Genomic DNA, 27689 nt, shown 5'->3' on the forward strand with positions numbered 1-27689 from the left:
GGTGGGGAGGGGGGGAGGTGGAGGACGAGGACGAGGACGACCAGGAGGAAACGGAGGTCGGGTGGCACGGCGGGGAGAGAGAGGGGACGAAAAAGGAGCGAGCGAGGGAGCGAGAGAGACAGAGTGAGAAAGAGGACGAGAAGAGCGGGCGGGGGGAGGGAGAGAGAAAGAGGACGAGAGAGATCTGGACCCCACGTAGGAGACGTTCAATACTGTAGCAACGACGCCGAGGCAGCGCCATTGGCTACCATTTTCTCTCTATACCTTCTAGGCATACACCTTGTACTCTATTCCGGTCTACTCCACTTTATTCCCGCTTCGCCTCCTCCCGTACCCTCTCTGCTTCTGCTTCCCGCTGCACCTCCGCCACCCTCCGCGCCTCTTGCCGCCACGTCGTCCGCGAGATCGCATACCAGGACCGGGTCGGCGAACAAAAAAGGCGCCCTTTTCACCTTCCCTCTCCTCTCGAATTCGCGAGACTCGCAGGAGGTGGGGACCGGGCCTTTCGCGACTATTAGCTCGACGGACGCAATCGGTGACTCCGCCGTGATAACGAAAGATACAACTCGCTGTTGCTCCGAATGAAGCGGTTTCATCTGCTCGCTATTTCCTAAGCGCGCTACATCGAGCCACGAGATGCACCTCTGTACATCTAGAAACCCCGAATTCGCGCTGCTACCTCTGTATACTTCATGGTTCCAGCACCCGTGGGGTATGCTTTCTCTCTCTCTCTCGTTCTCTTTCGACCTTGCCGGATATTTTTTCCACTTTGTCAAATAATTAACGGACATTACTCACGCGCCGGCGAACAACGTGCGCAGCGCGCTTTTCGCGAGGTAGCGCACTCGAACTCCGCGCGCCGCTACCTCGCGGGACTGGAAATAGTTGTAATTTTAATTAACCCGATGATTACGCCGCGTGCACTCTCGCTGGGCCGCTCGTGTACACGGTGGACGGTAATTTACTGCGTGTAACGGTAAATACGCGAAACAATGCTCTCGCGGTGCTTTTTTCAAGACGTCCTCCAATCGTCGGAAATTTATTATTCGCGCACGCGAGAAACTCGTGTCTTCCTTTGAGCTTGATTTAATATTCGCCATTTCGCTCCGCGGGTTGTATTATATTTCGATTTTAGGGAGGTAAATGTCGCTTAGACATTAATAATCGTTGGTTAAAACTTATCTCACTTAGGTGAGATACTTAGATTTAAGCCCAGAGTTAAGTGCGAACTTTTCAGTCGATTCAATAACGATTACAGACATGATGTCGAGTATTCCGACTCTTTATGTTGACATTTTTAATTAATAGAACTTGTAGAACATTTGCATCTATTAAAGTTCACGTTCGAAGTGACGTCAGAATAATGTTAAAGAATAAGACGTTTGCCATAATGTTTGAGCATAGCTGTTATCTTGGAATTGCACGGATTACTTTTTTTTCCGAGTGCTTAACATTGGACTTACGAACATGCGTAGATCATTTGTAGTGAATTAATGGCACTCTAAAAGTCGTCCAATCGCTCAAAATGCTTATGTTTTTCTATATAAATAAATAACTCCTTCATGTATAGCAGCTTTTAATATGTACCAATCCGATGTCAATCACACGCACGCACACAAGTATAATATACAAAATATAACAAAATCTTCATATATATATATATATATATATATGTAATCAATTACTATGCATAAAATCACATGCATATCGTATGAAATATATCAAAATGTGTCGAGCAAAATCGAAAAAATATGCAATTTAAAATCCCGTTGCCGTTTATCCGACCATCGGGTACCGAAATCGGTTTTATTCGCGTAGGATAATCGGGACCCCGCCATATAGTTTACCGACTATATAAGGCGACTATATACGCTTATACGCGGCGGCGTCGTCTCCCGATAACGACACGTTCCTTCCGGCAAATCGCAACGACGTCGCTTCTCGGGTCCCCCGGAGTACCGCCACGAAGTAATCATCGCAAATTAGCGTAATTCACGTATAAAACTCTCTCTCTCTCTCTTCTTCTCTCTCTTTCTTTCTCTCACAGCGGTCGTCCGTGCGCGCTCGTCCGTGGCCCTGCTCGCAGCCCGGAGTTTTCTACGGCCGTCTTAACGGCTCGGATCTCGTAACGTGACTCGATAATTGCCGCAATCTCGGGGAGCGCCCTTTCGTTATTCCGGCCATATGCCGCGGCCCGGTGGTACACCCTGGAGGTACGGCCCCGAACTACCGACTGTAAAACTTCCTCTCCGGACGAATGGCGTTACCTTTTTTTCTCTCGGTTCTTTTCCCCCGCGCGCGAATGTGATCGCGAGATGCAAGACGCGCTCCGAAACGCGATCCTTCTGCGGGCGACGTGAAGGGTTGGCGTTTGTTGATCGAAGCCCTGCGCACTTCGGTTTCCCTCGAAGTTGCCTCGGTGAGAAAAAGGACACTCCGGTGAGACGGTGAACGGTGAAAGACCACTTACGGTAAACGCGACTACAGATTATGCGAAATTGCGCGGTATTTACGACGGCACTTGTGCCTCCTCTTGCGAAACGCGATCCCGAGCGCGAGAAGCACGGGCGAATCTGTCTTTCGCGTCGCGACGGCGCAGGCAGAGAAAGAAGGATACCTTTTCACCGATATAAAATATATTTCATAAACACTTAGTGCAACAAGGATCTTATAAAAAAAGAAATCTTACAAAGAGCTGATACATATCGAAAGTTAACGTGTCTACTATTAACGCAGCGTTCGCAGTAGTCGTTGCGCGCTGAAGAACATCATTCTGTAGCGAATCCTGCTCCCAGTCGAGTTCAAAATGCGTTTTTGTGCGCGCTATCCTTTTCTTTCTTCGATGATTCTCCCCTATATTTTGTAAATTATAACTCATTCATATTTCTCTTCCTCTCTCTTACATAGAAGAGAGAACCTTCGATCATTTCGTCGGACAGAATTTGCTTCAACCTGATTGCTACACACGTTTTATCGATTGTCAAAGCGCTGAATTATAAAGAAGGAGGTCTACTCTTCCTGCGTCGCATCTTTCCAATAATTTTTACAAATAAGAAATACAGCGGGCCCGCTGTACGGCGGCAGTTTCCGATCAGGAAGTTTCCAGCATTTCGGGAGCGAGTGAGAAATCGACCACGAAAGGTCCACAACAGTTCTAAGGCACAGAAATCGTGATGAGACACTCGCTAGTCGGATACTCGAACTTCCGATCGTCCTAACCAGTTTCGCATTAGCTCCCCGCTGACCAGATTGGGCGAAGTTTCGTCCGGCAACTTGCTCTTTTTCGCGCTTCGGCCCGATGGCTGTTGCGACGACGACGTTTTGCACTCGCCGGCCACGCCGTTATTCTCCGCAGAGGCCGATGACGAAGGTATTATCGATACGTGACTGACCCAGATTTGTCGTGCCGACACGAACTCCCGGAGTTTCGTGGGTGCTGAGGAGAGATTTCGATGTCAATACATGTTATCGAACATACATGTGTGTGTGTGTGTGTGTACGTACATTTCGTGTGTGAAAAGAAAAAGAAATTATCTAACAGAAAAGGACAGATAATTAGGAGAGATGATTAAAGCAAAAAAATTATATAATTACATACAAGAGATAATATCTCTGCTTACGTTGAAATGGTACCTTTCTTCGCGATGCAAGTATACTCACCACCATCCGGGAGTGCACCGCTGGGTCCTTGCCAAACGCATCCGATTATCTTCGGCTGAAGTTTGTGCGTCTTCGCCTTTCTTTCGGCTTCAAATTGCTCGCCCAATAGTTTCAGCTTCATCTTCTGTGTTTGCGGCGACTGCAACAGGCGGGAATGCTTGCTTCACGTTGATCCGCATATTGAAGTAAAGGCTTTTGTACGTGTGAGAAAGAGAGAGAGAGAGAAGGAGAGCAACTTCCTCAACTTCCATCATTATAATATACTTACCATATCTTCCATTTCCTCTTCGTCAGCCCGCGCTTCTTCGTCGGACAAATACCTAAGTTGCAAAATGCTTTTCTTAGAACAATACGTGCACAGATGCTCGAAGAATGTAAACGCAAACTCAACTACGTCGGGTAGTTTTTATTTATGTATGTTACTTCAAGATCGCGCGAACGTTATATGCGATATAAACTAATAAAATAAAACAAAACTTGCTTATATGGAAAAATTCTATATAGTTCCACTAAAAATGTCATAATCTTGTTATTCAAGAATAATTTTCATGAATCGAAAAAATACTGGATAGAAAGAACGGTATCTTCGAGCTCATACAATCCTTACTTGGAAGAGAACTATGAAAATTATTCTCGAATAACAAGAATATGAGATTTTTAACGAAACTATACAGAATTTCTCCATGTAAATAAGTTTTGTCTTCACATAAGATTATATATTCTTGTTTGTACATGGGAATATGAGTCTTGAATTGATACTAATCTTTTTTCTTTCCATGCAGACGGAATCTCGAGAATATTTGAGCAAAAAAACCCGAGTATTCGGTCCTCATCGACAGTCTCGGTGTATTCAAACGATATTTCCGCGCGAAGCTTACCCGTGCGGCACCATGAACTCGTTGTCGACGTCGTATTCGTTATCCTCCGGGTTCTCCTCGTCCTTCTCATCGTCGGACCCTTTGAGAGACTCGCCCGGCTCTTCCTCCTCCCACTCGTCGTCCGAATCGATTTCGTAGTCGAACCATTTCTGAAACGCACACATACACGTACAGTTCCTTCCTGCGTCCACCGGTGTGGGTCCGAGCCAACGTAACTATCGGATTCTTTTCGACAAAGCGATCCTTCGATCGAGAGTGCTTCCTCGAGGAAGCTCCTCAATCGCGATCTCGTTCTATCGTCGACGTTTGTTCACGCGTTATCTGTCTTCGGCCGGTTTATTCTAGTCTCGGACACCGGCAGGATATCGTGATGTTCGTAGTGAATAAGCAGGACGTTGGTATCAAACGACTTCCTTGCCGAGCGATATCGCGGCTTTCGGTGACGATTGCCGGTGCTCCCGCGCGCATTCCGGTGTTTCGCTGTTAGTCGTTCGCTAAACATCCCATCAAGATGTAGATACACTGCGGCAACCGGACTTGCGTCGCGTGGCCTCGGTGAACAAGTGTCGATCGGAGTCTACCGCGTATCTGAGGAATCCTCGCTGAATTCCCGCAGGCGCTTCGTACGGCAATAATGCGCGAGGTCGGTCCTCGTTCGCGATTTCGGCTGTCGGAAAGTGCGATGCGTCATCGTCGAGAAGCACGAAGCTCCGGAGTGCGCCGTGTCCTCGCGCTCTTAACGGAAATACGTGATATCACGCGTGTCACGTTATTCGCGTTTGCAACTTGGTAGCTTGTTAAAGTAGCTATTTTCATCCTCGAGTAGCTCGTCGGAGTGTAGCTATTTTTGCGGTTTACTCTTTTGTTTCCTTCCTACCGCACACGTGTGCTTCGCGTTATATTTCGGATCGGAATAAATAACGTCGCTCTCTTCGCGCGATAACACGGCATATAATAGTGCGCGTGTCATCAAACGCGCGCGCGATAATTATAATCGGAATCAATTTCGTGACTCGGTGCGCGGGAATAAAATCGTGTCGCGGAAGTGCGCGCTCCGCTCGCCGAAAAGTCGATAAATTTCTCCGTCTCGCTCCCTCCCTCCCGCCCTTGCCTCTCTCCGTCTTTCTTTCTCTCGTCCTCTGTCCGTCTTTTCTCTTTGCGCCGCGCGGCGCGAGATATCCTTTGTTCGATAAATCAACGTCGATTTCATCCCTACGTGAGCATCAATTACAAGACTCTTCTCGAGAGACATTAATTTATTATCGGGGAGAAACGTAATCTCACGGGCGATTGATACACTCGTCGCTGCTCCGGCGGAGTAACCGCAAAAACAATCGCCGGCTCTCTTTTCGCTAATAAACCAAAAAAGGGAGGAGCGTGCGCGTTCAAGCAGCTTTTGGCAGCAATACGAAGGTACGTACGCGCAACGTCTCGTGAGCCGCGCAATTTATTATCGGGGGTTTACGGGGGGTGTCCCGGGATCAATCGCGCGTTCCCTCTCGGACTCCTCGCGCGGAGTCCTCCTTTTATTTATCGTTTCGTCATTTATTCATTCCCGATCTTTACTCATTTTCGAATAAATCGGTCAATCATTCGCGCAACCGTACTTCGTTTCACTCACTGAAACTCTCGTTCACGGGACTGTCCAAGAGCAAAATCAGGCTCGACTTCGGGGCGAAAGCCGAGCCGCTACTTGGGAGAAACTGCAGAGACGGCGAGAATAATGACCTCTGCGCAATTATCTTCGAGAGAGATCTCTCTCTCTCTCTCTCTCTCACACCACGAGCGGGACGAGACTTCCAAAAGAGGTCTTATCTATATTCCGGCGAGCGCGTTACGACCGGCTACTAACCGTTCCTATCGCTTCTTCGCGCGTTCACGCGACACCGGGATGTCAAAAGAATCCTAAACAGACCTACTCTCTTCTGCAGTACCCGAAAGCACCCTTAGCGCGCACGCACGCACCTACGCACGCACGCACTCACACACGCGGCCGAAAGGATGTAACGCCCAAGAAGGAGAGCGCGGTTATCTCGGCCTGCGGCGGCCGCGAGAGATGCACTAACGCTCGCCGATGCACGCCGAAACGCCGTACATTATTTACAGCGTGTTGTCGCCCGGCGGGCCATCTGTAATGGCTGTTTTATGCCCCATTAAGATTGCGACCGGTGCTCCTCGTCGTAGCACACCGTAGATTAGGAGGCCGGCAATCGGACTGATTTATTTCACGCATATTCGGCTAGACCTGCACTTCGTTACGGCCGTTATATAGCGTGACGACGTGCGCGACCGGCGCATGGAAATCGGTGCCCGCCCTCCCGCTCCTCCTCGTCGAACTGTCATCGCCGTAAAACGTGATTAGCCCTGTAATAACCGTTCTGTGGCCTCCGATATGAAGGCGCGCGCGCCCACTCGAAAGCCAGCCGCTCGCTCGTCCAATCGCACGTTTTCGGCCCGTAAACCAATTTAATTATCTCCTTTTCTTAATCACACTCGATACTTTTATCGTCGAGATTATTGGCGTGTTATAATATCAATATATAATATTATCGGAGGTTACGAGGTGCAACACACACGGAGAAACACTTCTTTTTGGATTTAGCGCGCGTGTTTGTTTCACTTGGGCTTATTTAATACAACACAATTTAATATCGAATGTCTATTTTGTTAGAATGAAAATGTCGCTGTTTCACTAAAGTAAGCCACGTTGTTTGACGGAAAAAAAAAACCAGTATTATTTAAAGGAGATATTTCGTTTTCCATGGAAACATTTATTTTATTATATATTAAATATTGTTTCGCTGAAGCAGAAAAGTTCTTTAATATTTTTCTAAAATAGTGTTACTTCTTTCAAATAATTTAACGTTCGCGACAATCATTGTAATGTTTGGATGAAAATGCAAGAGAAATGTATTATTTGACGATATTCGTTTGAGAAACAATCTCCTGTTCGTTGAGTCAAACACTCGTTTATTTGCTCTCTCATATTGAGAGATGTTGATGTATCAATAATTAAATCGATTACGCGAAGAAGAGGAAATGGGGTGACAAGGAAACGAGATAGACACTCGCTATTCCGCTCACGGCGCGTTCCACGCAGTTCATAACAATGCAGATTCTAAAATGCGTCACGAGATAAACGCGCACGTTATCTCGGAGCATAAATTTCGCGCGAAACGGACTATCGGTAAAAATGACGATGCCGCACAACTGCGACTGATACTCTAATTAAAATATACACATTAAGCGACACCGACATTTTTCCAGCGTATGCGCATCGTTTCGAATAACGCGCGCAGCCGATAGCTTCCCGCGAAAGCGGAACATAATTACACGACGGATCGAATGCGACCGTCTCTCTTTCTTTCCACATTTCGAGTTTCCCGGGTGAAACGTCTCGGGAAGGGAACGACTTCGTGAAGAGAAAGGGAGATACAATTTTTCACAAGAATTCGAATCTCGCAAATTCGATATTCAGGGAATATCGGAGGGGATACGCGGCGTGTATGTCTCATTAATCCGTATTCCATAATCACTCCCGGTATAATACCGGAATAGAATGTTACTCGTTAATGCCCGGACAAGACCACGAGGTTGCGATGGCACGGTAACCGGAATGAAAATTGATACCTGCGTTGCGCGGCGGCGCATCGAAAGGGTTAAAACGGCCGCGCGCGTGAGAGTTACGCGCGAAAGCACGGTGTATTCGCGGAATATTACGTGGCGTATGTACGAACGTCAGTGAGATATCACTTCTGAATAAAACACGAAATCCACCCGATATCCGCGCGTGCCAACGTATCAAACATCGACGTGTAACTGCATATACATTTTATATGTATGTATCTATATATCTGTTTTTTTTCTCTCTCTCTCTCTCTCTCTTCCTCTTCCTCTCTTTCTCTCTCTTTCTATCTCTTTTATCGTTCTATATAGTGTAACATTATAGAATTTCTGGTAGCCACGCATGTAGTTTCGAAATTAACACACGCGAGGCTTGGTCGGTGCCCTCCGAGAGAGTTTATACAATCTCCGGGACGAAACGCCGGAAACGAGGAATATCCTTGCGTGCGAATTCATGGAAAAAAAAAAAAACAGGTTGGATGCTCGCCGGGCAAACTTGATTTTAGAACAAACGAAAAGTTTCAAGTTCAAGGTCTGAGATGCAATATATTAACGTCTGTCGCGAGGTATGACAGCTGTCATATATTTGTACATCAGGCCGCTCTGAAGAAAAAAGCCATTTTGCAAACAACACGCAAAATGTCGAGTTATTAATTAAAGAAGCCTCTGTACTTGATTCATCTCTGAAACTTAATCGCTGTATGGAGAACTACCTGTGTGTTATTTTGATTGAAGATTTGCTAAGCTAGTTGAGTTTCTCTCCGGTTGTGACGATGAATCTTTCTTTTTCTTTTCTTTCCTGTGAAAACGTTAAATCCCCGCAACCGAGTTCCGTTCGATATTTCCGACGAGTTTCCTTCCATCATTTTCCACCGTCTCGCCACCGAAGCGGCGATTTCGCGATCGCAGCTCGAATGGCCGGCAATCAAGAACGGAGAAGCGTCATACCCGATCTGTCGAATTAATCTCACCTATATTACACGTTGTTTTCGCCACGGACGACTACTAGTCGCACACAGTTCAAGCTCTCGCGAATCTTCAATTGAGTGCGAGGCAATGCGCACAACGTTGTAAGGTCTAAGGTCAGGCCCGCAATGATAAACGAGCGATCGAACTCCTAATGACGGTTACTCGGGTGAGACACCTTTATCGGGCCGCCGATTCGCGCCTCAGGTCAAAGCCGTCGTCAAGCCGCGTTGCATACGAAAATCGTCGATGCGAAGTCGAATGCGCGAGAACGAGCGTTCTTCTTCTCGGCTTTCTCGTTTTCCTCTCGGTAACCTTCGTGTGTAGAAATCCGCGAATACTTCATCTGTTCGCCGTTTCGGGTCAACGGTTCTTGTTCGATAGAACCGTAAGCGATTTTCGGACTCGCGCGGTCTCGCTCGTAACGATATTACCGAGTAATCAATGACGTCTGAGTTGTATGATTTTCGGAGAAAAAAAAAATATATATACAGTAATTAAAAAAGAATTCATATACATGAAGCATATAAAGTAGTTTAGAAGAAAAACAGGATAGTAAAAAAGTTACGGCGCAAAACGCGTGAAAGAGAGGTCAATATTTATAGAGGAAATAAAATAGCTGAATATGGATGTTCACAGAATATAAAATTGGCTCAAGTTGAGAAGACAACACGGAAAATTAACGCCGTTAGAGTAACTCAATTTTCGTTGTCTGACGGCCAAACGAAAATCAGTTGGCCGGTTCGTTTATATACAGTAAAAAACATTTTATATTTGCGTTAAAATCGATCTTTGTCAAAATTCTGATGTAAAATTTTTAACCTGTGTATCGATTTAATATTGATTTAATATATCGTGTTTATGTTATCTCAACATTTTGTGTTATGCCGATATTCAACACGCGTGTGTTAAAATAACATATTTTATACTTCGGTGTCGATTTTAACGTTTCAATTTTGTGTTAATTTGTGACACATTCATGTTAAACTTTCCAACATATTCACCTAGTATTAAATTAACATGAAATTTTTAGCAGACCGTTTGGGACATGTGAGGTGTGTTAAATTTAACACGAAACTTTTACTGTGTGAATATTCACGCGAATGGTCGCGGTAACGGAGATATCATTTCTCGTCACCGAGTTTTCCCGTCTCGCTGAGTTTCCATCTGATCCCCGTTCAGTCGCAGAAACTGAAATTCTTTTCCGTGAAGAAAGGGTATGACACCGATTAGCTTCTCGCGTGAAAAATCCGCGACGGCTCGCGCATCATTTTCTCGAGAAACGCACACGCGAATTTTCGCGAATATAACTTATCGCCTAACCGGGCGCGATTGTTCGTCCGATTTATGAAAAGTTTCCTCGACGCGCTCCCGCAGTCTCGCAACGTCACAAAATCACGAGATAATCCTTCACCGTGCTCGTACGTACGCGCGATCGGAGTGGATCCAGCAGTCCGCTCCTCAGATTACATCACGAATTGGAATTGCCATAGATACATATATATATATATATGTTGTTGTTGTGTATATATATATATATATATATATATGTAAATATATATATATAGTATACGTTTATCTGGCGCCCGAGCCACGTGCAGTACAACGCGACGGCATCCCCGAGACATCCCCGAAGACGAGAAGAGGGTGCTCGCTCTTTCTCTATCCCGAATCCGCGACGTGATTTGCCCGGCGAAATCGGCGCGGCGGCGATAGTCGATGTGAAAGCATCGCGATTATCGCCACTGTCCGGGGAATCGTAAATAAGCCGGCTAATTGTCCGATCGGTAGGGATGGGATCAAGTTCAACGCGTACTGACGCGAACCCGAGTATCGAGACCAGTATCTAGATTCAATACCACATAGCCGTAACAAGTGCAGTAAACAAAATACGATAAAATCGATTAAAAAAAAAAAAAAAGAAAAGAGAGAAAGAGAAGAAAACCACGATTAGAAGAGAAGCGCCAGAAGATTGTAGCCTGCAAGAGTACAATTTTTAAAAAAGGGGGAGAGGGGAGGTAAAAATACTTGTGCCCTCTCGTTTATACGCTGAGACTGCACTCTAAAAAATGGCTTTTCTTCTCTTCCCTGTCTTTACTTGACGATCTATCTTTTCCCGTTATAAGAGTTGTGAAAAATTCGCAACACCCGCTGACAGCCTCCCAGCTAAGCTTGCGAAACACTCGATCCCATCTCTAGCGATTAATATCGGCGGACTAAGAGAAGAGAAACGTTGACGACGACGGTGGTGGTGGTGGTGGTGACGGTGGTGCTGGCTGGCGCGCGCTCTCGGTGTTCTGGATCGGGCGCGCGATCGGCCGGTCCCTCGGGATCGGCGCGGTGACGGCACCGGTTGGCACAGGCTAACATCCTTATCTCGAGGGAGCCGTGCGCCACGCACTCTCTCGTCACACGCTCTCCAGCCGACGTCTTCTCGGCCGGAGGACGACCACCAGTTGCAGTCTCGATCGAGTCGCGGTCTCGGCGACACCACGACGACCCCCGACCCGCCGACGTGCGTGCACGTCCGTCCGTTCGTTCGTCCGTCGGTCAGCCGGCCGGCGGTTTACTTCGTTTTCGCCGACGAACGCGTGTCTTCCGCGCGCGGAGCGGACGCATCGGTATAACCCGCGTTCAAGGTCGTCTCGATAATCGCGACGGGGAGCGGTCGAAATATGAATCTTCCTCCTTCGAGCTCGAAGTCGCTTTTTAACGGAATCCACCGTTCGACCGTCGTCGTCGTCGTCGTCCTCGACGTTGTTGCCGGTCCGATCTGAGATACCTCGCGGCGATCGATCCGCGATCTCACGGATGCGACGTTCCTCATCGCCAGGGAGATCGCGGCTATGATACGATACGATCGAGCGAGCTTGTCTCATCACCCGCATACACAATCGCCCGAGTCCGCTTAGATCGATGCGCAGCGATCGAGACGAGCAGATCCTCGTGTGATCCTCGTGTGATTCTCGTGATCGGGAACCTGACTTAGAGAAGCCTTGGTGTGACCATGCACATTGGACATCGGACGCAGCCGTTCTTGGGAAAATTGTAGTCCGCCGCGCGTCCGGCGATTCGCGACGCGAAAAGTGCAGATCTCGCGCGATCTCGAGGTTGATCTCAATCCTAGTCTCCTTGGCTAATCTCTCGGCGTCATGATCGAGGAAGCCACCACGTTCGATGTGAGTATAGAGTAGCGCAACGAGACGCGTATGCGAGGTCACAATCAGTCGCCGTACGAAATTCGCATAGTGCGTGAAACTAATTAAATAACGTCTTTGTCTCGTTAAAGTATGCCCGGACACGTTTTAATACGATTTCGTTTTATGCGTATCATCGTGTAATCGTCTATTTAATAAATAAAGGGCGTTGAATCTTGGGAAACGATGAAAGTGGAAATTCGAAATTAAGGTAGTTGTGTCACGAAATTAGTTTTTTCTTTTAATTTGCGCTATATATAGATTCAAATATGACCTAATTATTGACGCAATTATAAGTAGATTAAAAATAGCATTGATAAGAATAAATGCAAACTAATATTTTCGTATTTATAATATTGTGTATATAAATCTACCCCAATTTCGTTTCAAATTAACATTCACTATTTAAACAATGAGATAAATGTCCGAGAACGTGATTTTGTTTGATACATATGAGATTCATCAATAGCCTTCCTTCATGTGCCAATGAAAATACGGTATTCTGCGCCATGACTACCTCGAAAGATTTGAATTGAAACAAAAGAGAATTTGAGGTAAAAGAACGAGAATTTGAGGTAAAGGTCTTGGCGAACTTCGTAGATGATGGACGAACTGCTGTTCTCCACTCTGGGCCTAACGATGGACACCGGTGTCGAGAGACAGCTACTCTCTCCGACCAAGATGAATCTGCCGTACGATTACGAGATGTCGTGCGGGACTCCGCTCAGTGACGACTTCGGGATAATCGACAGCCGGTCGAGCGTCGCGATAAATCCGATGGATTGCTACACCGACTTGACTTACTCGACGAAATCGTCGTGGAACGACTGGTCATCTACCAATACGCCCACATCGTCAGGTACGCATTTCCACGTATACGCGTATGTGCGTAACAATTAAAAAAAATTAAGATATTTTTCCCGGGAGATGTTTAGCGTCCATTAAGTCAGAAAGTATGGTCAGCGGCAAGAAGGTCGCAACACTTTTCAATTCGACGAGTTTCAGAATGAATGAGGATTCGTTGGGTCATTCTGACAATCTTTGCCTGCTTCCAAATATAAGAAAAGCGCGCCCGGCTAGAATGTTTCTACCTCCGGGTAGAAATGATTCTTGTACGTATAAGGTTAAAAAAGAACCAACTATTAATTAATTGGTCGGTGAAGTTGATCATCGATGCTATAGAAGTCGAATTCGAAGTGTCGCGCTCCGGCTAATCGCAGGTGTCGCTTCTCGCGACCGATCGCGCAGGTTGTCTGAGCGAATTGAGCGAGCTGGACTCGGAGCTGGACTGGTGTCTGGAGAAGAGCTGGAACTCCGGCCTGCCGGAAAGGACGCCGCTGTGCACCGCGGGGTGCGAGGGGTTCCTGCATCTGCCGCTACCGAATCCGCAGCAGACGCCGCCGCAGTACGAGGAGCCGTTGCTGGTGCTCGGGATCGACTTGTGTGCACTGGACGACACGCTGGGGAACGCAAACGCGATAGGTGCGCGAAACGTGCGCGAACTATCGCCGCGAGCTCGCGGATATCGCGGTCAGTCCAACGCGGCGACCCGCCACGTTCCCCGAGATAAAGTCAATTAACGCGCGTTACGCTAATGGGTGTTTCTCTCATTTAGTGACACAAGTCGACACAGAATCGTCATTTTGTTCCATATTCAATGAGTAACAAAGATAGGAATGATAGGCTCGCGTCGATTTGTGTCGGTAAATGGAAAGCGCCGAGTAACGAGATACCCGGAACGTCCGCGCTTTTCCCGATGATCACGCGTTGAACTCGCCGCTAATACACGCACGTCACGATCGCAGATTACAACAACAACCAGTTGGACGACAGCCTCCTAATCTCGTCAGCAGCTAACGCCGCTTTGGCGACGCACGACTACACCAATCGCAGCTTGGCGACCGCGGCCGAGGACCGATGCTTCCCGTGTACTTACCAAGGGTGTGTGAAGGTAACGCGACCCGCTCAACACACGTAACATTCCAGTGGTTTCGCGTGACAACATCGAAGCGATTATTTCCCGGTGGAAAATACTTCCTTCCTCCTCGAGAAGTCGTCTTCTCAGAAAGATATTTCAAATTTTCAAGAAACGATCCCGCCAATGAGTTTTGTGATTTCTCCTCACGGAATTCATCCCTCTCGTCGCGTCGACTCGACTGCGCTTAACGAATTCCGGAATCTGTGGATTTCAGGTCTACGCCAAGGCGTCCCACTTGAAAGCTCACTTGCGCCGACACACCGGCGAGAAGCCGTTCGCGTGCACTTGGTCCGGCTGCGGATGGCGTTTCAGCCGATCGGACGAGCTGGCCAGGCACCGACGGTCGCACTCGGGCGTCAAGCCGTACCAGTGCGAGATGTGCTCGAAGAAATTCGCGCGTAGCGACCACCTGGCGAAGCATCGCAAGGTGCACCGGAAGAACGCATACCCGTTGTTCCACGGGGCGAGAGGACTGCGCGCCGGCAAGGTGAACGTCCTACCAACGGAGACATAGGGCGAACGTGGATCGAAATCGATCGCCACCGGCGATGCGGCCGGGGCGAACGTGTCGACGACATACCTTCTATATAGAGTATAAGGATTGACGAATAAAGTACTTAAAGTACGTAAAAGCTAGCCGACGTAGGGATAACTCAGAACGAGTGACGCGAACCGGTTGTTCTCAACGCTCGCGGCGACTGCAGCCGTTGGAAGAGCGCAAGTCCGCTCTTTTGCCGCCACTCGTGAGAAAGTTCATTTGTGTTTGAATAAGATATAAGCGAGAGGAGAAAAGAGCTCGTCTCTGTCTATCGCTAAATGCTTGAAACACTCGCTGCGTCCTGTGTTTCAAAAAGTGTATCTCGCACCAAACATTAAGAACCACCGTGTGCAAATTGTTCGATAAAACGATACTGCGTCCAGTTGCTACGGCGATCGAAGGATTTACCAAGTAGATTTCTAAGATAAACGTGGGTATATCGCGCCACGATTCTTCTTCGATTGTGGAGAAGTCTGATCGGCGCGACCAACTAAAGATTATACTCGATCCAAAGAGAGATTACCTTCAACCTAGTATTAGTGCGATCAGTCCTTCTTAGCGGCAGTTAAAAAAAGCTACTTCGATAAGGAATTTTTACCAGCGTTACATAGAGTAACAATAAAAACTTATGAGCGAAAGATCACCTCCGTGTTTCTCATTCCTTTCTTGAGTATTTGCGAAGCTCAACTCTTCGATCTCCTTTCGATGTCGTTAACGTCGAACGCGATAATTCTTACCTTGTCTTTCGTGAATGGCCGCCGGGGGTTTATCGTGACGCTCCGTTTCCTCCACGTGCCCCAATACGGAGGACGACGGTTGTCGCTGAATTGCAGTAACTTCGGCCGGTGTTTCTCCAAGTGATGTGTCTCCCTGATTATATTGGAGTTGCCGTCGTTGTCTTCGTCTGTGGGACAATCGTTTATACATTAGCAATGTTGAAGTCTAAATATTCAGGTATACGAATAATCTATGTCTTCAGCTAATGTAGCCAAAGTTTTTCGGATATTTCTCGGGTATCCGAATACCGGAGTAATCAAGCATTGTGATTAATATATACGGTATTTTGAAAAAGAAAAAGGCAAAAATTATTACTTGGTTTACACTGAGAGTAATATCCGTTAATTTGAGTCAACGATTCGTCAAACATGTAATTTGAGTAACGCATGAACATCGTTCTTACCTAATATGATAATATCGTCGTCCTTCGTTTCGAGTGGCCACGTTCTGGACGAAACTCGTGGTACGATTCTGCGCTTTCTGACATCCTCGAGATACAGTTCGGGTCTCTTCGCATCTTTCGCGTTACATTTTTCGTCGAATAGTGATTTTTCGCGTACGCTCAATATTCTTCGACACACCGGCGCGACTCTCATGTCCACTTTCACCTCGAAGGGCATAAAATTTTTCGCCTCCACGTCGTTCTCCTCCTCCGCAGTTTTAGCTTCTTGTTTCTTGGAAACGAAGAAACTGGCGAAATTCGACGCCGCCTTCTGCTTCTTACGCTCGGCCTCCAACTTTTCCTCCTCTTTCTTCCTCTTCTCCTCTTCCTTAGCCTCCTCTCGCTTTCTCCGTTCTTCCTCTTTCGCTTCTTTCTCTTTCTGCTTTTGCCTGTAGAAACCAATGACGCTTAGTGAAAGTACAACAAAAAGCGACAACGAGGTTAATGTTATTAAGTATTCATACTCGATTTCCATCTGTTTCTTAAGCTCCTTCAGTTCCTTCTCCTTCTTTTTTTGTTCCTTCTCCAGCCTCTCCTTCTCTTCCCTCTCTTTCTGTTTTTCTTCTCTCTCCCTTTGCCGATTCGCTTTCTCCTCCAGCCGTTTTTTCTCCTTCTCCTAAAAAACGAATGAATGACAATATTCAAGCATAAAGTATTAAATTCACAAACAAAAAAAGTTTAAGCTTTACTTTATAACATACCATTTTTAATCTTGCTCTTTCCTCCCTTTTCTTGGCTATTTCCCGTTTCTTTTCTAATTGTTTGGGTGTTAATTTTTTTACTTTCATCTTCGTGTCTTTGTCACTCTTTGGAGTAGTAGGGATTGCAGATTGCCTAATCTTTTCTTCATTTATACTTGTCCTCGACTTGTCCAACTCACTTTGAGTCTCGGTATCTGAAGATAACACAGCAATATCAGAATCTGATTCCGGGCAGATATTAGGACCTTCCTTGACAATAGCATTTTCTGTTTCTTCACTAGCTTCAGATGTATGCAGCGATGAAGATTTGAGAGGCTGCAAGCTTGAACAGATTTCACTTTCTTCCTCATGCGCAGATTCCTCATTTTCACAATCTCGATTATTTTTTAATCTGTACGAACTACTATCACGAATGATATTGCCTATAGGCTCATTGTTTGCCTTCTTGAGGAACTTTTTCAAAGAACCAAATTTTTTGGAGGTTTCTGCTCGTATTTTACTTTTGGTTAAAGAATTCTTTTTAGGTGCGGTATCAATTTTCTTTCTCTTCCCATTTTTCAGTACATTGCTTTGTTCTAAGTTTTTTTCTTCTTCATCTGATATTAATTCAATACATTCGCTATCGGTATCAGATTTTTCTTCTGTCTCTTCTTTTTCTTCAGAAATGCTTTTAGTAGAGTTCTCCTTTGCGTACTTTATCATTTTGCTACTTTTAAGTTCTTCTAAAGGCGATTCTACTTTCCTCTTTTTGTTAAGCACGTTGTTTGTACTATTCGGCGATTTTGAGGCACTTAATGTTTGAAATGGTAGCCGTGCTGAAATAACAGATAATCAATTAAATTCACATATACCTCATATATATACATATATATATATATACTTCTAAAATAAACTTAAAAATAAAAAATACCTTGTTTCAGTTTTTTCTTTTTTAAATGTGAAACTACTTCTACCGTACAGTCATCATCTTCCATGGAAATATCCATTGCTTTTATTTTATTGATTAAATTTGCTAAAAGAGAACACATTGTTCAGTTGAGTATTTTTTCTTCTTTTTAACAAAGATATTGGAACACAAGGACAACCACACATATTTTAACGAAATAACAATTAAATCATCGTAAATTTACCTGGTAATTCTTAAAACACGACCCGTGCTCGAAGGCGTTTTTCAATAATTATTGTGTACTGCGGCACGACACCGAGATCTGTCAATCTGTATCGTCGTCCTAACCTAGATAAAAATTTGTACGAATGAGGAAGATCCAAATGATTATGTGAGTCAACACTACTTCATATATATATATAATAGTAATAACACCCGGTAAAATATCTAGAAAAAATAAGCAAATTTCACGAGAAAACTAACGCTACACCATTCAAAAAGCACATTTCAAGTACACCACCTACATCACATCGCGATCACGACAAAATCCGCGGGAAAATGGACGCTGGAAGGGGTAAACTTTACGTGATAGGCCAGTAATGTTAAAAATCGAGACGTAGCGATGAGCACTGTTGAAGAAAATCGCCGCTTGAATAATTTCGTTTATATTAAATTATATTATATTATTTATATTATATTATATACTATTTGAAAATGAAGATTCGTTCATACAATCCATGATTTGGACATGCTATCTAAAAATAAAAACGACTCACCAATTAGTACAATTTTAAAATAATGCAGGATTCACACCGCCTCCAATGGTGGATCTGATATCCAATAGGATATCACTTTTTAGGATTTCTAGTTAACATATGCTTATTTCCAAAAAGACGTATCCTCTTATTGGATATCGAAGTCGGACATCGAAGACAGTGTGAATTCTCCATTAGAAGAAGATTCGTACTCGCCGTTAAGTCGTACTTCTTCAAAACAAGCGGATATCGTTTAATATGCCACTGAATGATGCTACGCAGAAAAACATAATTCTCTGACCTGCAATTAATTTAAAAATGAAAGAAAACGTAAACGAAGATGACGATAACTCAATAAATTAAATAGGAACTTGAACTTTGGTTACATTTTAGATAACCCGCCACCTTTGTCATCAGTTCCAAATTCCTCGTTATGAGTCGCCACTATATCGATCGAAGAAACGAAACAATAATACGCATCAACGACGAATACGTACTTTCTCCCAATTTTTCTTACTTTCTTTCGCAAGTATATATAGTTATTTCATCCTAAGTACAGAAAGTGCAACAGAGTGCAACGGACGTGAAGAAATCTTACATGTTCGTGGAACGGAAAAATAAGACGAAACGTCAAAATCTTTTGGGGTGTGCTCGTGCTGAGATTTATATAACACTTTTGTCATGTTAAAAACATATCGATAAAGAGTTAAGGGGATGTCCTGCAACACTTGTCAAACCAAATTTTCGTTCTTCAAAAAAAACGCAAGTGTCATTGTTTCGTTCGATTTTACAGCTACTAGGTTAGCTTGCCGAAATAATATTGCTGAAAAATGAAAGAAATCGTCGCTTTATTTATTTTTTTATTTTTTCTGTTGCGTAGATCGGCTGTCCAAGCTGTGGCTTTTCTTATTGCAGTAAGTGCCTCAAGTATAAATGTGATGTTTCCAATCTAGGAGTGAAAAAGGTTTGTGGACGTTGTTACAGTAAATTAAACAACATGAAGAAATCAAGTCCCGAAGCCACCACGAGTGATATCTCACTACCTAACACGGATAAACCTCTCGCGCCAATTGACATCACTATGAAGTAAAGAAAATTAACTCGTTGTTTAATTGTCATATAAAAGATGTTTTAAAATATTTCGGTGTATCTTAATTTTCTTCTTTATTAGATTGGATTCATTAGAGAATCCAGTTAGGCCTCCAGTAGTGATATATAAGCATACAAATCGCTGGGACCAATTTAAGAAGGGACTAGAACCAGCTGATCAAGAAATCGTCGATAGATTGCAGAAACTGAAAAATAAGGAGCAAAACATTCCATCGCCTAGCGTCGACGAAATAAGAAGAAGATTGGCGCTATTGAAAGATCAAGATCCAGAGGCCAATGGGAATAGTAATGTCATAAATGTATGTAAACTGTACGTCGTACATTCACCAGAAAATATTTATCAGTTATTAATTCCAGATACATCAAGTAGACACCAGAACTGACCAGGAGAAGACGGATGACTTGATTCAAGAGTATCTGGCGCAACTGGAGTTATCCTCGACCAGTGACTCTTGCAAGGAGATCCAAGAGAAATTGAATTCTTTGCGGGATGAGGATGATAAAACAGTGAGTAGATAAAAGTGCAAACTCGAAGTACAAAGCTATGGTCATCGATTGTATATTTTGTAGGGTGCTAATCAAAGCGAGAGGGAGGAGATCGATGATGACGAGGAAACTGTAACGAAGAAGTTAATCAACAAAGCTTTGGCTGAAGCGATGTTAGAAGCGAAGTATGAGAAAGAGGAGTTGGAAGACGTAGAGCCGATGGATTCCGAGGTAGATACCAGCACGATGAATAAGTCTGTATCTTCGTTGTTCTACGTTCAATGAGAATAATAAACGCAGATCCAGCACGGGAGCGAAGACGGGGACGAGAAGCCTACATGTGTGATGTGCGAGCAGACTAAGGATCTCGTGCAGTGCATGGGTTGTGCTGGCGATCTGTACTGTCCCGTCTGCTTCGAGGATAACCACGATGAGTTCGAAATGGAGAAGCACAAGGCGACTCGCTATCGGCCGACGGAGATAAGCCTCGACGATTAAGACGCTGATCAACAGCAGTAAATGCGTAGTACAACGCGTGCAACACTAAATTTCTCAAAGCTCTCACCCTTCACGTAATTTCGAGCCGTGTCTATTCAAAAAGAGATGTCGAGGACGATTTTGCGCGAGGATTTTAGAGACATTTTTATAAGAATTACGCAACGAAGAATTGATCGAACTTTCTGTCCACGAAGTACAGCTCGGAAATTAGTATGAGAGATAGTTCGTCTCAGTCGACACTTTTCTACTCTGACTTGTGATAGCGGCATCTCGTGGCTGTGACGTGGGGAGTGAGAGCGGCACTGATCGAAGCGAATTATTTTTCTTGCTAATTTCGTTTTATTCACTGCTACGATGCAATACGAATGCTTGATGTACGTGTGTGCGCTAAGAGGCATTGGAAATATCCCACCTAGAAGGACCAATCCGATTGGGTCCCAAAATTACAAGACACATCTGACCATCATGATGCCATCTAGGCCATCCTGTATAAATCCATGGTTGTCTCACCAATGAACTCAGGATCACTCGAGCCTTCCGTCTCTGTTTACAAAGTTTCAGCCCAATCCGATGCGTCCTTTTGGATGAGGCATTTTCAATGTCCCTATATTATTGTCCAAATTCTTAATCGAGCTTCTCCACGCTTTCAGTCATGGAACTGAGGATACCGGCGAAGTTTGTTCAGAGAGAAACTGGAAGCTTTTGCGTATAATATACATCTAAACTTGATTTCGAAAATACGAGATCTCATAGATTTCTCACAATCGCATCTTCTATTTATCCTTCAATCTTTGGCGCCTCGATTTGCCCGCTGCTGTTTTGTCGTCGGTGCGAACGTTGTTTCGCAGATATATACAGTAATACAGTATCCAGCAATAAGTGACACCGATCGCGCAATATATGGAAGTAAACGCTAACGGCAGGAATGGCAGCCTGTCGCCGAACAGCAACTTGTGCAACATCGTTTCGTAAATCGTGACCAGCGGCAGCGGAATCACGTACAGCCACTCGTGTAATCGTAACAGAGACTTGCCATGATGACTCGTCAGAGTTACAATCGACATTAGCGCATACGTCAGCGACAATATTATTTTTAACGGAGATAGATTATCGGGGTATAACAGTGGGAAAAGAGCGGTGTGACCGGTGCTACTTAGAATTATGAATGTCCGTGCATCTTCCTCGTCCGTCGCCGCCAGAACGCTGGAAAATCATTACGATTGTTTAGGAATCTCTTTAATCGCGCGATTGTGAATTTTGTAGAAATTCGTAATCATCGTCTTATCGACTTAACGATTATTTCATTCGATCCGCACTGGGGACTAACGATGGTGAAAATGTGGCTTTGGCGGATTCAGTTTCAAAATCGAGACTCGACAGGTTTATATTATTCTGAATTTTAAGCACGGCCGCACGTTTCGCAATACAATACAAAAATTGAAATTGAGCATTTAATACTTACCACAAAGGAACGATCGCGGTCAATATGGCTTTTTCATGCACATGCCAGCCGAACATGAACGATCCTAAAGCGCATAGGACAATGCACCTAACAAAGTATTTCCAGTTCATATAGTGCTTCTTATGGAATAGGTACCATAGAGCAGGCTGTAATAATTATATATGATAATTATTTAATACAGTTTATATAAGAAATGTAATTACATAAAATATATTGAGAAATATAAAACATCTAACGTGAAAAAAGAAAAAAAAAGATCTGACCCCGTTACATCATTAGTATCTTTTAGATCTAAGCAACCGCATAATAAACTCACAAGTGTTGCCAAAAAAGTCAAGAGGAATGTGACAATGGGCGTGGGAGTGGGTAATATAAGAAAGGCCTGTTCCTGCACTAATCCGCCCGTCATCACTGCGGTTTTAGCGTCTCCTAACCAGCCCAAACGTTTCCATATCACAGATAACACTTTTTCTACGCCGATGTACAGCGCCCAACCATTTGCAGCCCAATAGGAATGTACCAAGCCTCTTTTAAACGGAAACAAACGGGAAAGCACCTGATGAAGGAAGAACGTCGAGTTACGATGCAATGTAAAACTTGGTTAAGAAAATATGCGGTACCTGTGGCAATTGAGTTCTGAACGGACCGAAAGATACCACTAAGACGGCCAGAACGATAAGTCCGAGTGTGAATATACGTTTAAAGAATTTCCCACCGTTCAGGCAGTACGACTTTAGAAGCCAGACGATGTATGCCGGTGCTACGTACACATACAGGTGTTTTAGATTGAGTAAAACGGCGAACCATGCTGCTCCTTGCAATACCGACGTCTAGAGAGTAAACTACTGTTTACATCTGTAAGTAAATACCGAGAGTGTGCTGTGGAATATACCTGCTCGCCGACCATCGACACGTTCGACATTGATATCAACAGAATGCCGAGTAGGAAGCCATTGTATTGGAAGTGTATATGATCCACTATCAGTAGCCCTATGTTGCACAGTGATAAAAGTACGAAGACTACACTGCTGTTCACAGATTGACAAAACGTTCTGCCTGCTCTGAAAGGAAAATATTGCGATGATATAATTATTGTACCTAAATATCTTAGAATTCAATTAGCCAATAATCTCTGTCATCCCTCTGAAACTATATTTCTTGTATTAACGAATTCCTACAAAAAAGCAAATATTTATTCTTCACCAGTTCGCCCAGAGCCAAGAAGAAGTGTATTCGCGGGGATTATTTTATTCTGTGAATATCCGCCTTGTTCTAAAGTATAATTCAACCATGAATATACATACTCTCTTACTCCATATGCGAATATCATATCAGCAAGTATAACAGTGCCTCTTTGGAAGTACACAGTATTTGGCGATGCGTAATTCAAGTTCTCCACCTTGACCATCTCGGGATCGAGGAACACTGCTATCTGACTGAGGCAGTATTCAAACCATGCGAACAGAGGAGGATAATCCAAAGTCCATGGAGAATGTGTATTCACGTACCATTCCTTAACAGGCAGACTATGCGTGATAGCGAGCCAATTACGGTGTACTTCAAAATCAGTGGAGTGGCTGCAGATTCAAGTAAAGCAACAATAATCATTAATACAACGAATAATCACGACGTGAACATCTCGGCGAAGAAATTGCAGAGGATCACTTACTAAGTGGGAATCAGGAGCATCTTGACGCAAGTAACCAGTAGAAACGTTCGCAGCCAAATACCGTCCACCTTGCTGAGAACCGTGTCATCTTGCTTTGCCGGCGTTTCGACCACCTCTTTCAGAACGTGTTTCCTTCTCGTGGACATGTTGCTTGACTTTATTTACAATCTATCATTTTTCTATCAGCTGTTTGAGATCAATCTTCGACGAGCAGGAAGATATCACCGATTCGATACCATCGTACGGTGTCCTCGAGAGTGTAGAATACGTATGCACATACATAATAGGTTATACGTGCAACTGTATAGGTTATGTCCAGTGAACGAGTGAAGAACGGAGCTATCGATACATGGCTGCTCTCAAACTGTTAACGGCTCTGAGAAGGGCCACGCGCTTCACTCAGAATTTCGATCAACGTCGCGTGGCATGTGAACTCGATGCGTACCAACGTCGAGGATTCAGCACGCGCAAGACGATCAATTTAAACGATGTTGACGCCGAGACCAAGCCGAAACAGAAACCGAAGACGGTGCCGGTGCCAAAGATCACGTTATTATTACCGGATAACTCGATGACAGTGACCGACATGGAGCACGCCCTTCGTATGGCGACGCGCCGGAAATTCAACCTCGTCAAGGTCAGTTAATGCTCTTCTTTCAATATGAATATTTGGTTCTGTACATAATATGATATAACCTATATACGAATATATTCCATGTAATGTCAAATATACTCTTGTGAAGTTGTTAATTTCTTCTTAATGAGATAAAGAAGTTTCTATTATTAGAATATATTCACTGTCAGCTGATAAAACAGTACTTGACCCAATGGTACTTCATGGAATGATAACAGGTTAGTGATTCTGATAACAAAACGCACCGGGCTACCTACAAGCTTATGAGCAACTCGATTGAGGACATAGAAATTCCTCAGAATAGCATCAATGTTCAACAGAAGTCTAAGACCTGTAAGCTGCTCTACATAAATGCAAACATCGCCAAGCATGATCTGCTAACAAAAATGAAGAATATTGTGAAACTGTTGAACAAGGGTAACAAAGTTAAGATTTGCATTACTCTGAATGACATCAAGGAGGTAAGTTTCTTTTTTATATAGTAAGATAAAAGTACCAACGCCTGGACACATACCTAACTGAATATATATATTCTATGTTGAAAGTTGAATATTCGTATTTAAACAACAAGAATATCTAGAGTTAGATATATATCCAAGCATTGGTATTTTTATTTTATAGGAATTGAATATAATCATTGATCGTGAGATTGATCGTCTAAAACTAAAGGAAGTTGTCAAGAGTCACAGGATATTCTAATAATATCAATTATATATATATTTTCTTTTACAATGTTTAGGATGATATACTGGGCATCATAACGGAAGAGATAAAAAATATTGGTAGTATTCAAAAATCGCCATCTAAAAAGAACACGGCCTTACTCTTAATAACTCCTTTAGATAAGAAGGATGCGAATAATCCAACAGACAATAAAGAAGCTGCGTCTGCTGCGTCTAGTAGTACAATTAGCCAAAATGATAACGCATAAGATTTCTGGTCGATCTCTTAGCGAATTATATAAATACAGATTATACATATATAATAACGATAAAATTCACATCTCTTTCTCATGTCCCATACCTGGAAAGAACGAATTTGATATGCATTTGCGGCAAATAAGAACAACGTACAGTATACTTAATTATAGCGATTATCTTTATTATGAATAATATATTATAATATATTATAATGCCTTTACAAAAGAATGACGTTTAAATCGTTTCTTTCTTTGTACCATACATCTACACGATTTCGTTTATTGTCAATGAAGAGTGAAGAAAATTGTGTGTCAAGGAAACTTCTCGTTATGTGCTAAACGAACGGCTTACTATCTATTGATATGTCTACGTCGCGTTTTACAGTCGTGGCTTTTTAAAGTAACGTGTGTGGTTTCTCAGTTTCCAAACTGAAGCTATTACAAACTTTGGTCTTACGTTGAGATCTGTAATGTATGATAAATGCTACGAATATGATACGCGCACATGCAAGCAAACGTTATCGTTATGCGAGTGGTCCTGCTCGCGTCTCACCCCGCGCTGGAAAGGAGCGGCTTCATTTCTCACTTAACGTAACGTTACCACGTCGCGAATTATTTCGCTTTTTATCTTTTTTTTCTTTTTCCCCTTGACGGTTTGAATCGACATCATCAGATGCGATCAAATGACATCGAGAACGCGCGAGACGCGATAATTTGCCTTCATCTTTCGTGAAAAAGAAAGGAAAAAAAACTAGACGAGTGTCGTTATTGCGAGTGATATTGATGGCAAGTGGTTGGTCTTCTCGTTTTCTACGCACGACCGGCGCGTTGGAATGCAATGGAAATCGATTTTGTCTTAAATTAACACCATGTCGCGTGAATAACGTCGTGTGTTGTTTTTTAACTGTGAGTTATGTGAAGCAATTGTATATTGTATACGTCGTCGTGTTAAATCTGTATCAACGGGTATCGACACGACGAATCGATAAATAACGCGACAGCGTTATTATTATTCATGGCACGACTTTCCTGTGCGTAATAAATCACACTGGAGGACATGTAGGATGGCTATAATTACGCGATAGATAGGACTAATTCTGAAAAAACCCTCGCTCTCTCTTCGCTGTGATCTCTTGGGAGAAAACAAATTATACGACGATAATAAACTCTACTTTGGCGTTGTACCCGAAATAATTAGGGTCATAACGCGTCTTATATAAGATAGCCGGACGTTACATCAGAGCCAACACTTGGCCGATCTATGACTGTCAATCGTTAGCCAAAAGTCTGTCATCCAGTCGTAGGCCATTATCAGCAAATAATTGCCTTAAACAATCGTAACGGTTTACAACGTCCTTCATCTGTTTCTCCAACAATTCTGACCTTCAATTGATCCACGAATAGTCAACATCCAATGTATTACAATTAAATCCTGCTTCCTTCTTGCTGGCTCCCAATAATTTATCCCGCGTCCATTCTACGGTTATTTCTCTCAATTCCGTTACTCTAGAAGCACAACCTGTATTCCTTCGTATTTTAGGATTCCATATCGATTTACCTTGGTGATTTGACCAGCACGTAAACATCAAGTGTCGGGCAGCGTTCACACGTCTCTCTATTCGCTTTGTCGCATCCTTTCTATCTCTCAAAAACTATTATAGTATCTCAACTTTGTGTCTACCAGTAAATTTATTATTATTATTATTATTATCAAATAATATATCGAAAATTTTGCACCTGATAATGGCCCGACGACACAAAGTCGATCATAAGATCCTACATGGAATTTTAAGTACTGAAACGTTAAGTATCTTCACAGGTTTCATCAAATCGTCGTCGTCCAGTGTTATCTTTGTTTCACGATAGCTTCGCAACGAATACCATCGCGCCTTCCATACATCGCGGGATTAGATTCAAGGAAGACATAGAAAGAGAGAAAGAGAATCAAGAGAGGGTCGCTAATCAGTCTAACGAGAGTCGTCATAGAAATTCCAATGTTCGAGCGGACGCGCCGTGCACAGATCGCAAGTTTTTGTCGCGACGATCTTGTCGCCGGCAATTCGTCAACAAGCGAACGTCGCGCCGGTAACGAAGTCACCGCGCACTTCGTTACTTCGGACATTCCAGCACGGGACACTTCCTGAATTCCACCAGAGGTGGGCAAAGTCGGGGCCAGAGTCCATGCGGTTGCACCTTCACGCTGCGGACACGGTTCTTCATCGCGTCGCCGCAGGTCGCGCTGCATCCCGACCACGACGACCAGTGTGTCACCTTGCAGTTTACTGAAACTTCACACGGATATTAAGGCGATGTAGAGGAATATAATAAACTTGAAGACGCGCATTCGAGTGAAAATCCACCAACGCGCAAAATCCCGATCGGTCGTTTCTTTAATTCCTTTTTTCCCGTTATTTTCGTTTTATTAAGATTATTCCCGTCATCTTCGATCAAGTTAACAGGGGACAGATAGCTATCGATCCGGCGATTCTGCAAGTCGACCTTAAGTCCA

At 43.9% G+C, this 27689-nt stretch overlaps 6 protein-coding genes across 13 annotated transcripts in view; 3 read left to right on the forward strand and 3 right to left on the reverse strand.

Annotated features, from left to right (window-relative positions):
- Window positions 1-1710: 1710 nt before the first annotated feature.
- Window positions 1711-18276, reverse strand: LOC106748909 (chromatin assembly factor 1 subunit A-A-like). Its single transcript, XM_014627831.1, has 11 exons — window positions 18172-18276; window positions 17892-17995; window positions 17672-17773; window positions 16762-17576; window positions 16525-16676; window positions 16022-16449; window positions 15579-15745; window positions 4539-4687; window positions 3929-3980; window positions 3661-3799; window positions 1711-3436 (listed from the first exon to the last, which is right to left on the reverse strand). The coding sequence occupies exons 3-11, from the start codon at window positions 17745-17747 to the stop codon at window positions 3186-3188; spliced, it is 2229 nt and encodes a 742-aa protein (XP_014483317.1). The 5' UTR covers window positions 17748-17773; window positions 17892-17995; window positions 18172-18276; the 3' UTR covers window positions 1711-3185.
- LOC106748912 (Krueppel-like factor 9) lies at window positions 5645-15484 on the forward strand. 3 transcript variants are annotated; one of them, XM_014627839.1, is made up of 6 exons: window positions 5645-5951; window positions 12041-12307; window positions 12926-13184; window positions 13574-13807; window positions 14131-14276; window positions 14518-15484. In XM_014627839.1, exons 2-6 carry the CDS (start codon window positions 12281-12283, stop codon window positions 14815-14817), a joined length of 966 nt encoding a protein of 321 aa, XP_014483325.1. In that variant the 5' UTR covers window positions 5645-5951; window positions 12041-12280; the 3' UTR covers window positions 14818-15484. The 3 variants fall into 3 exon arrangements, with proteins under 3 accessions (XP_014483325.1, XP_014483326.1, XP_014483327.1); XM_014627840.1 differs by lacking the exon at window positions 12041-12307; XM_014627841.1 differs by lacking the exons at window positions 5645-5951; window positions 12041-12307; window positions 12926-13184 and adding an exon at window positions 13198-13437.
- Window positions 18277-18834: 558 nt separating the features above from the next.
- Window positions 18835-20513, forward strand: LOC106748911 (abscission/NoCut checkpoint regulator). 5 transcript variants are annotated; one of them, XM_014627835.1, is made up of 7 exons: window positions 18835-19202; window positions 19283-19316; window positions 19387-19488; window positions 19574-19811; window positions 19870-20019; window positions 20083-20229; window positions 20299-20513. In XM_014627835.1, exons 3-7 carry the CDS (start codon window positions 19400-19402, stop codon window positions 20494-20496), a joined length of 822 nt encoding a protein of 273 aa, XP_014483321.1. In that variant the 5' UTR covers window positions 18835-19202; window positions 19283-19316; window positions 19387-19399; the 3' UTR covers window positions 20497-20513. The 5 variants fall into 5 exon arrangements, with proteins under 5 accessions (XP_014483321.1, XP_014483320.1, XP_014483323.1 ...); XM_014627836.1 differs by having other exon boundaries at window positions 19114-19164; XM_014627834.1 differs by having other exon boundaries at window positions 18835-19164; window positions 19283-19488.
- A 735-nt stretch (window positions 20514-21248) lies between these two features.
- On the reverse strand, window positions 21249-23789 carry LOC106748910 (probable dolichyl pyrophosphate Glc1Man9GlcNAc2 alpha-1,3-glucosyltransferase). The gene is made up of 7 exons (XM_014627833.1): window positions 23628-23789; window positions 23263-23535; window positions 22851-23019; window positions 22579-22788; window positions 22275-22514; window positions 21959-22104; window positions 21249-21699 (listed from the first exon to the last, which is right to left on the reverse strand). Exons 1-7 carry the CDS (start codon window positions 23771-23773, stop codon window positions 21270-21272), a joined length of 1614 nt encoding a protein of 537 aa, XP_014483319.1. The 5' UTR covers window positions 23774-23789; the 3' UTR covers window positions 21249-21269.
- Window positions 23790-23950: 161 nt separating this feature from the next.
- LOC106748914 (translation initiation factor IF-3) lies at window positions 23951-26238 on the forward strand. Its single transcript, XM_014627842.1, has 3 exons — window positions 23951-24264; window positions 24480-24722; window positions 25001-26238. The coding sequence occupies exons 1-3, from the start codon at window positions 23977-23979 to the stop codon at window positions 25190-25192; spliced, it is 723 nt and encodes a 240-aa protein (XP_014483328.1). The 5' UTR covers window positions 23951-23976; the 3' UTR covers window positions 25193-26238.
- LOC106748908 (spondin-1) overlaps window positions 25339-27689 on the reverse strand; it is a 28951-nt gene continuing 26600 nt past the window's right edge. The window contains exon 15 of one of the 2 annotated variants that reach the window (XM_014627830.1): window positions 25339-27468. In XM_014627830.1, the coding sequence (XP_014483316.1) occupies window positions 27290-27468 (179 nt within the window). In that variant the 3' untranslated portion in view covers window positions 25339-27289. The remainder of the gene's footprint in view (window positions 27469-27689) is intronic. The other variant, XM_014627829.1, reaches the window with a different exon arrangement.

The sequence above is a fragment of the Dinoponera quadriceps genome, unplaced genomic scaffold (assembly GCF_001313825.1).
Source record: "Dinoponera quadriceps isolate SergipeBrazil2010 unplaced genomic scaffold, ASM131382v1 scaffold3271, whole genome shotgun sequence".
NCBI classification, from domain to species: domain Eukaryota; kingdom Metazoa; phylum Arthropoda; class Insecta; order Hymenoptera; family Formicidae; genus Dinoponera; species Dinoponera quadriceps.

Excerpts from the sequence above, each read along its gene's own strand:
- LOC106748911 (XM_014627834.1), top strand. The coding sequence starts at position 19,117 with ATGTCCTGCAACACTTGTCAAACCAAATTTTCGTTCTTCAAAAAAAAC. Across the intron at positions 19,812-19,869 it reads GGAATAGTAATGTCATAAAT|ATACATCAAGTAGACACCAG; the intron begins GTATGTAAACTG and ends TATTAATTCCAG. Across the intron at positions 20,230-20,298 it reads TAGAGCCGATGGATTCCGAG|ATCCAGCACGGGAGCGAAGA; the intron begins GTAGATACCAGC and ends TAATAAACGCAG.
- LOC106748914 (XM_014627842.1), top strand. The coding sequence starts at position 23,977 with ATGGCTGCTCTCAAACTGTTAACGGCTCTGAGAAGGGCCACGCGCTTC. Across the intron at positions 24,265-24,479 it reads GGAAATTCAACCTCGTCAAG|GTTAGTGATTCTGATAACAA; the intron begins GTCAGTTAATGC and ends GAATGATAACAG. Across the intron at positions 24,723-25,000 it reads CTCTGAATGACATCAAGGAG|GATGATATACTGGGCATCAT; the intron begins GTAAGTTTCTTT and ends TACAATGTTTAG.
- LOC106748909 (XM_014627831.1), bottom strand. The coding sequence starts at position 17,747 with ATGGATATTTCCATGGAAGATGATGACTGTACGGTAGAAGTAGTTTCA. Across the intron at positions 15,746-16,021 it reads CGACGATATTATCATATTAG|ACGAAGACAACGACGGCAAC; the intron begins GTAAGAACGATG and ends ATTGTCCCACAG. Across the intron at positions 3,437-3,660 it reads CGGTGCACTCCCGGATGGTG|CACCCACGAAACTCCGGGAG; the intron begins GTGAGTATACTT and ends ATCTCTCCTCAG.
- LOC106748912 (XM_014627839.1), top strand. The coding sequence starts at position 12,281 with ATGATCGAGGAAGCCACCACGTTCGAT. Across the intron at positions 13,185-13,573 it reads CAATACGCCCACATCGTCAG|GTTGTCTGAGCGAATTGAGC; the intron begins GTACGCATTTCC and ends CCGATCGCGCAG. Across the intron at positions 14,277-14,517 it reads CTTACCAAGGGTGTGTGAAG|GTCTACGCCAAGGCGTCCCA; the intron begins GTAACGCGACCC and ends TGTGGATTTCAG.
- LOC106748910 (XM_014627833.1), bottom strand. The coding sequence starts at position 23,773 with ATGTCCACGAGAAGGAAACACGTTCTGAAAGAGGTGGTCGAAACGCCG. Across the intron at positions 22,789-22,850 it reads TGTCGATGGTCGGCGAGCAG|ACGTCGGTATTGCAAGGAGC; the intron begins GTATATTCCACA and ends TTTACTCTCTAG. Across the intron at positions 22,515-22,578 it reads TCAGAACTCAATTGCCACAG|GTGCTTTCCCGTTTGTTTCC; the intron begins GTACCGCATATT and ends TTCCTTCATCAG.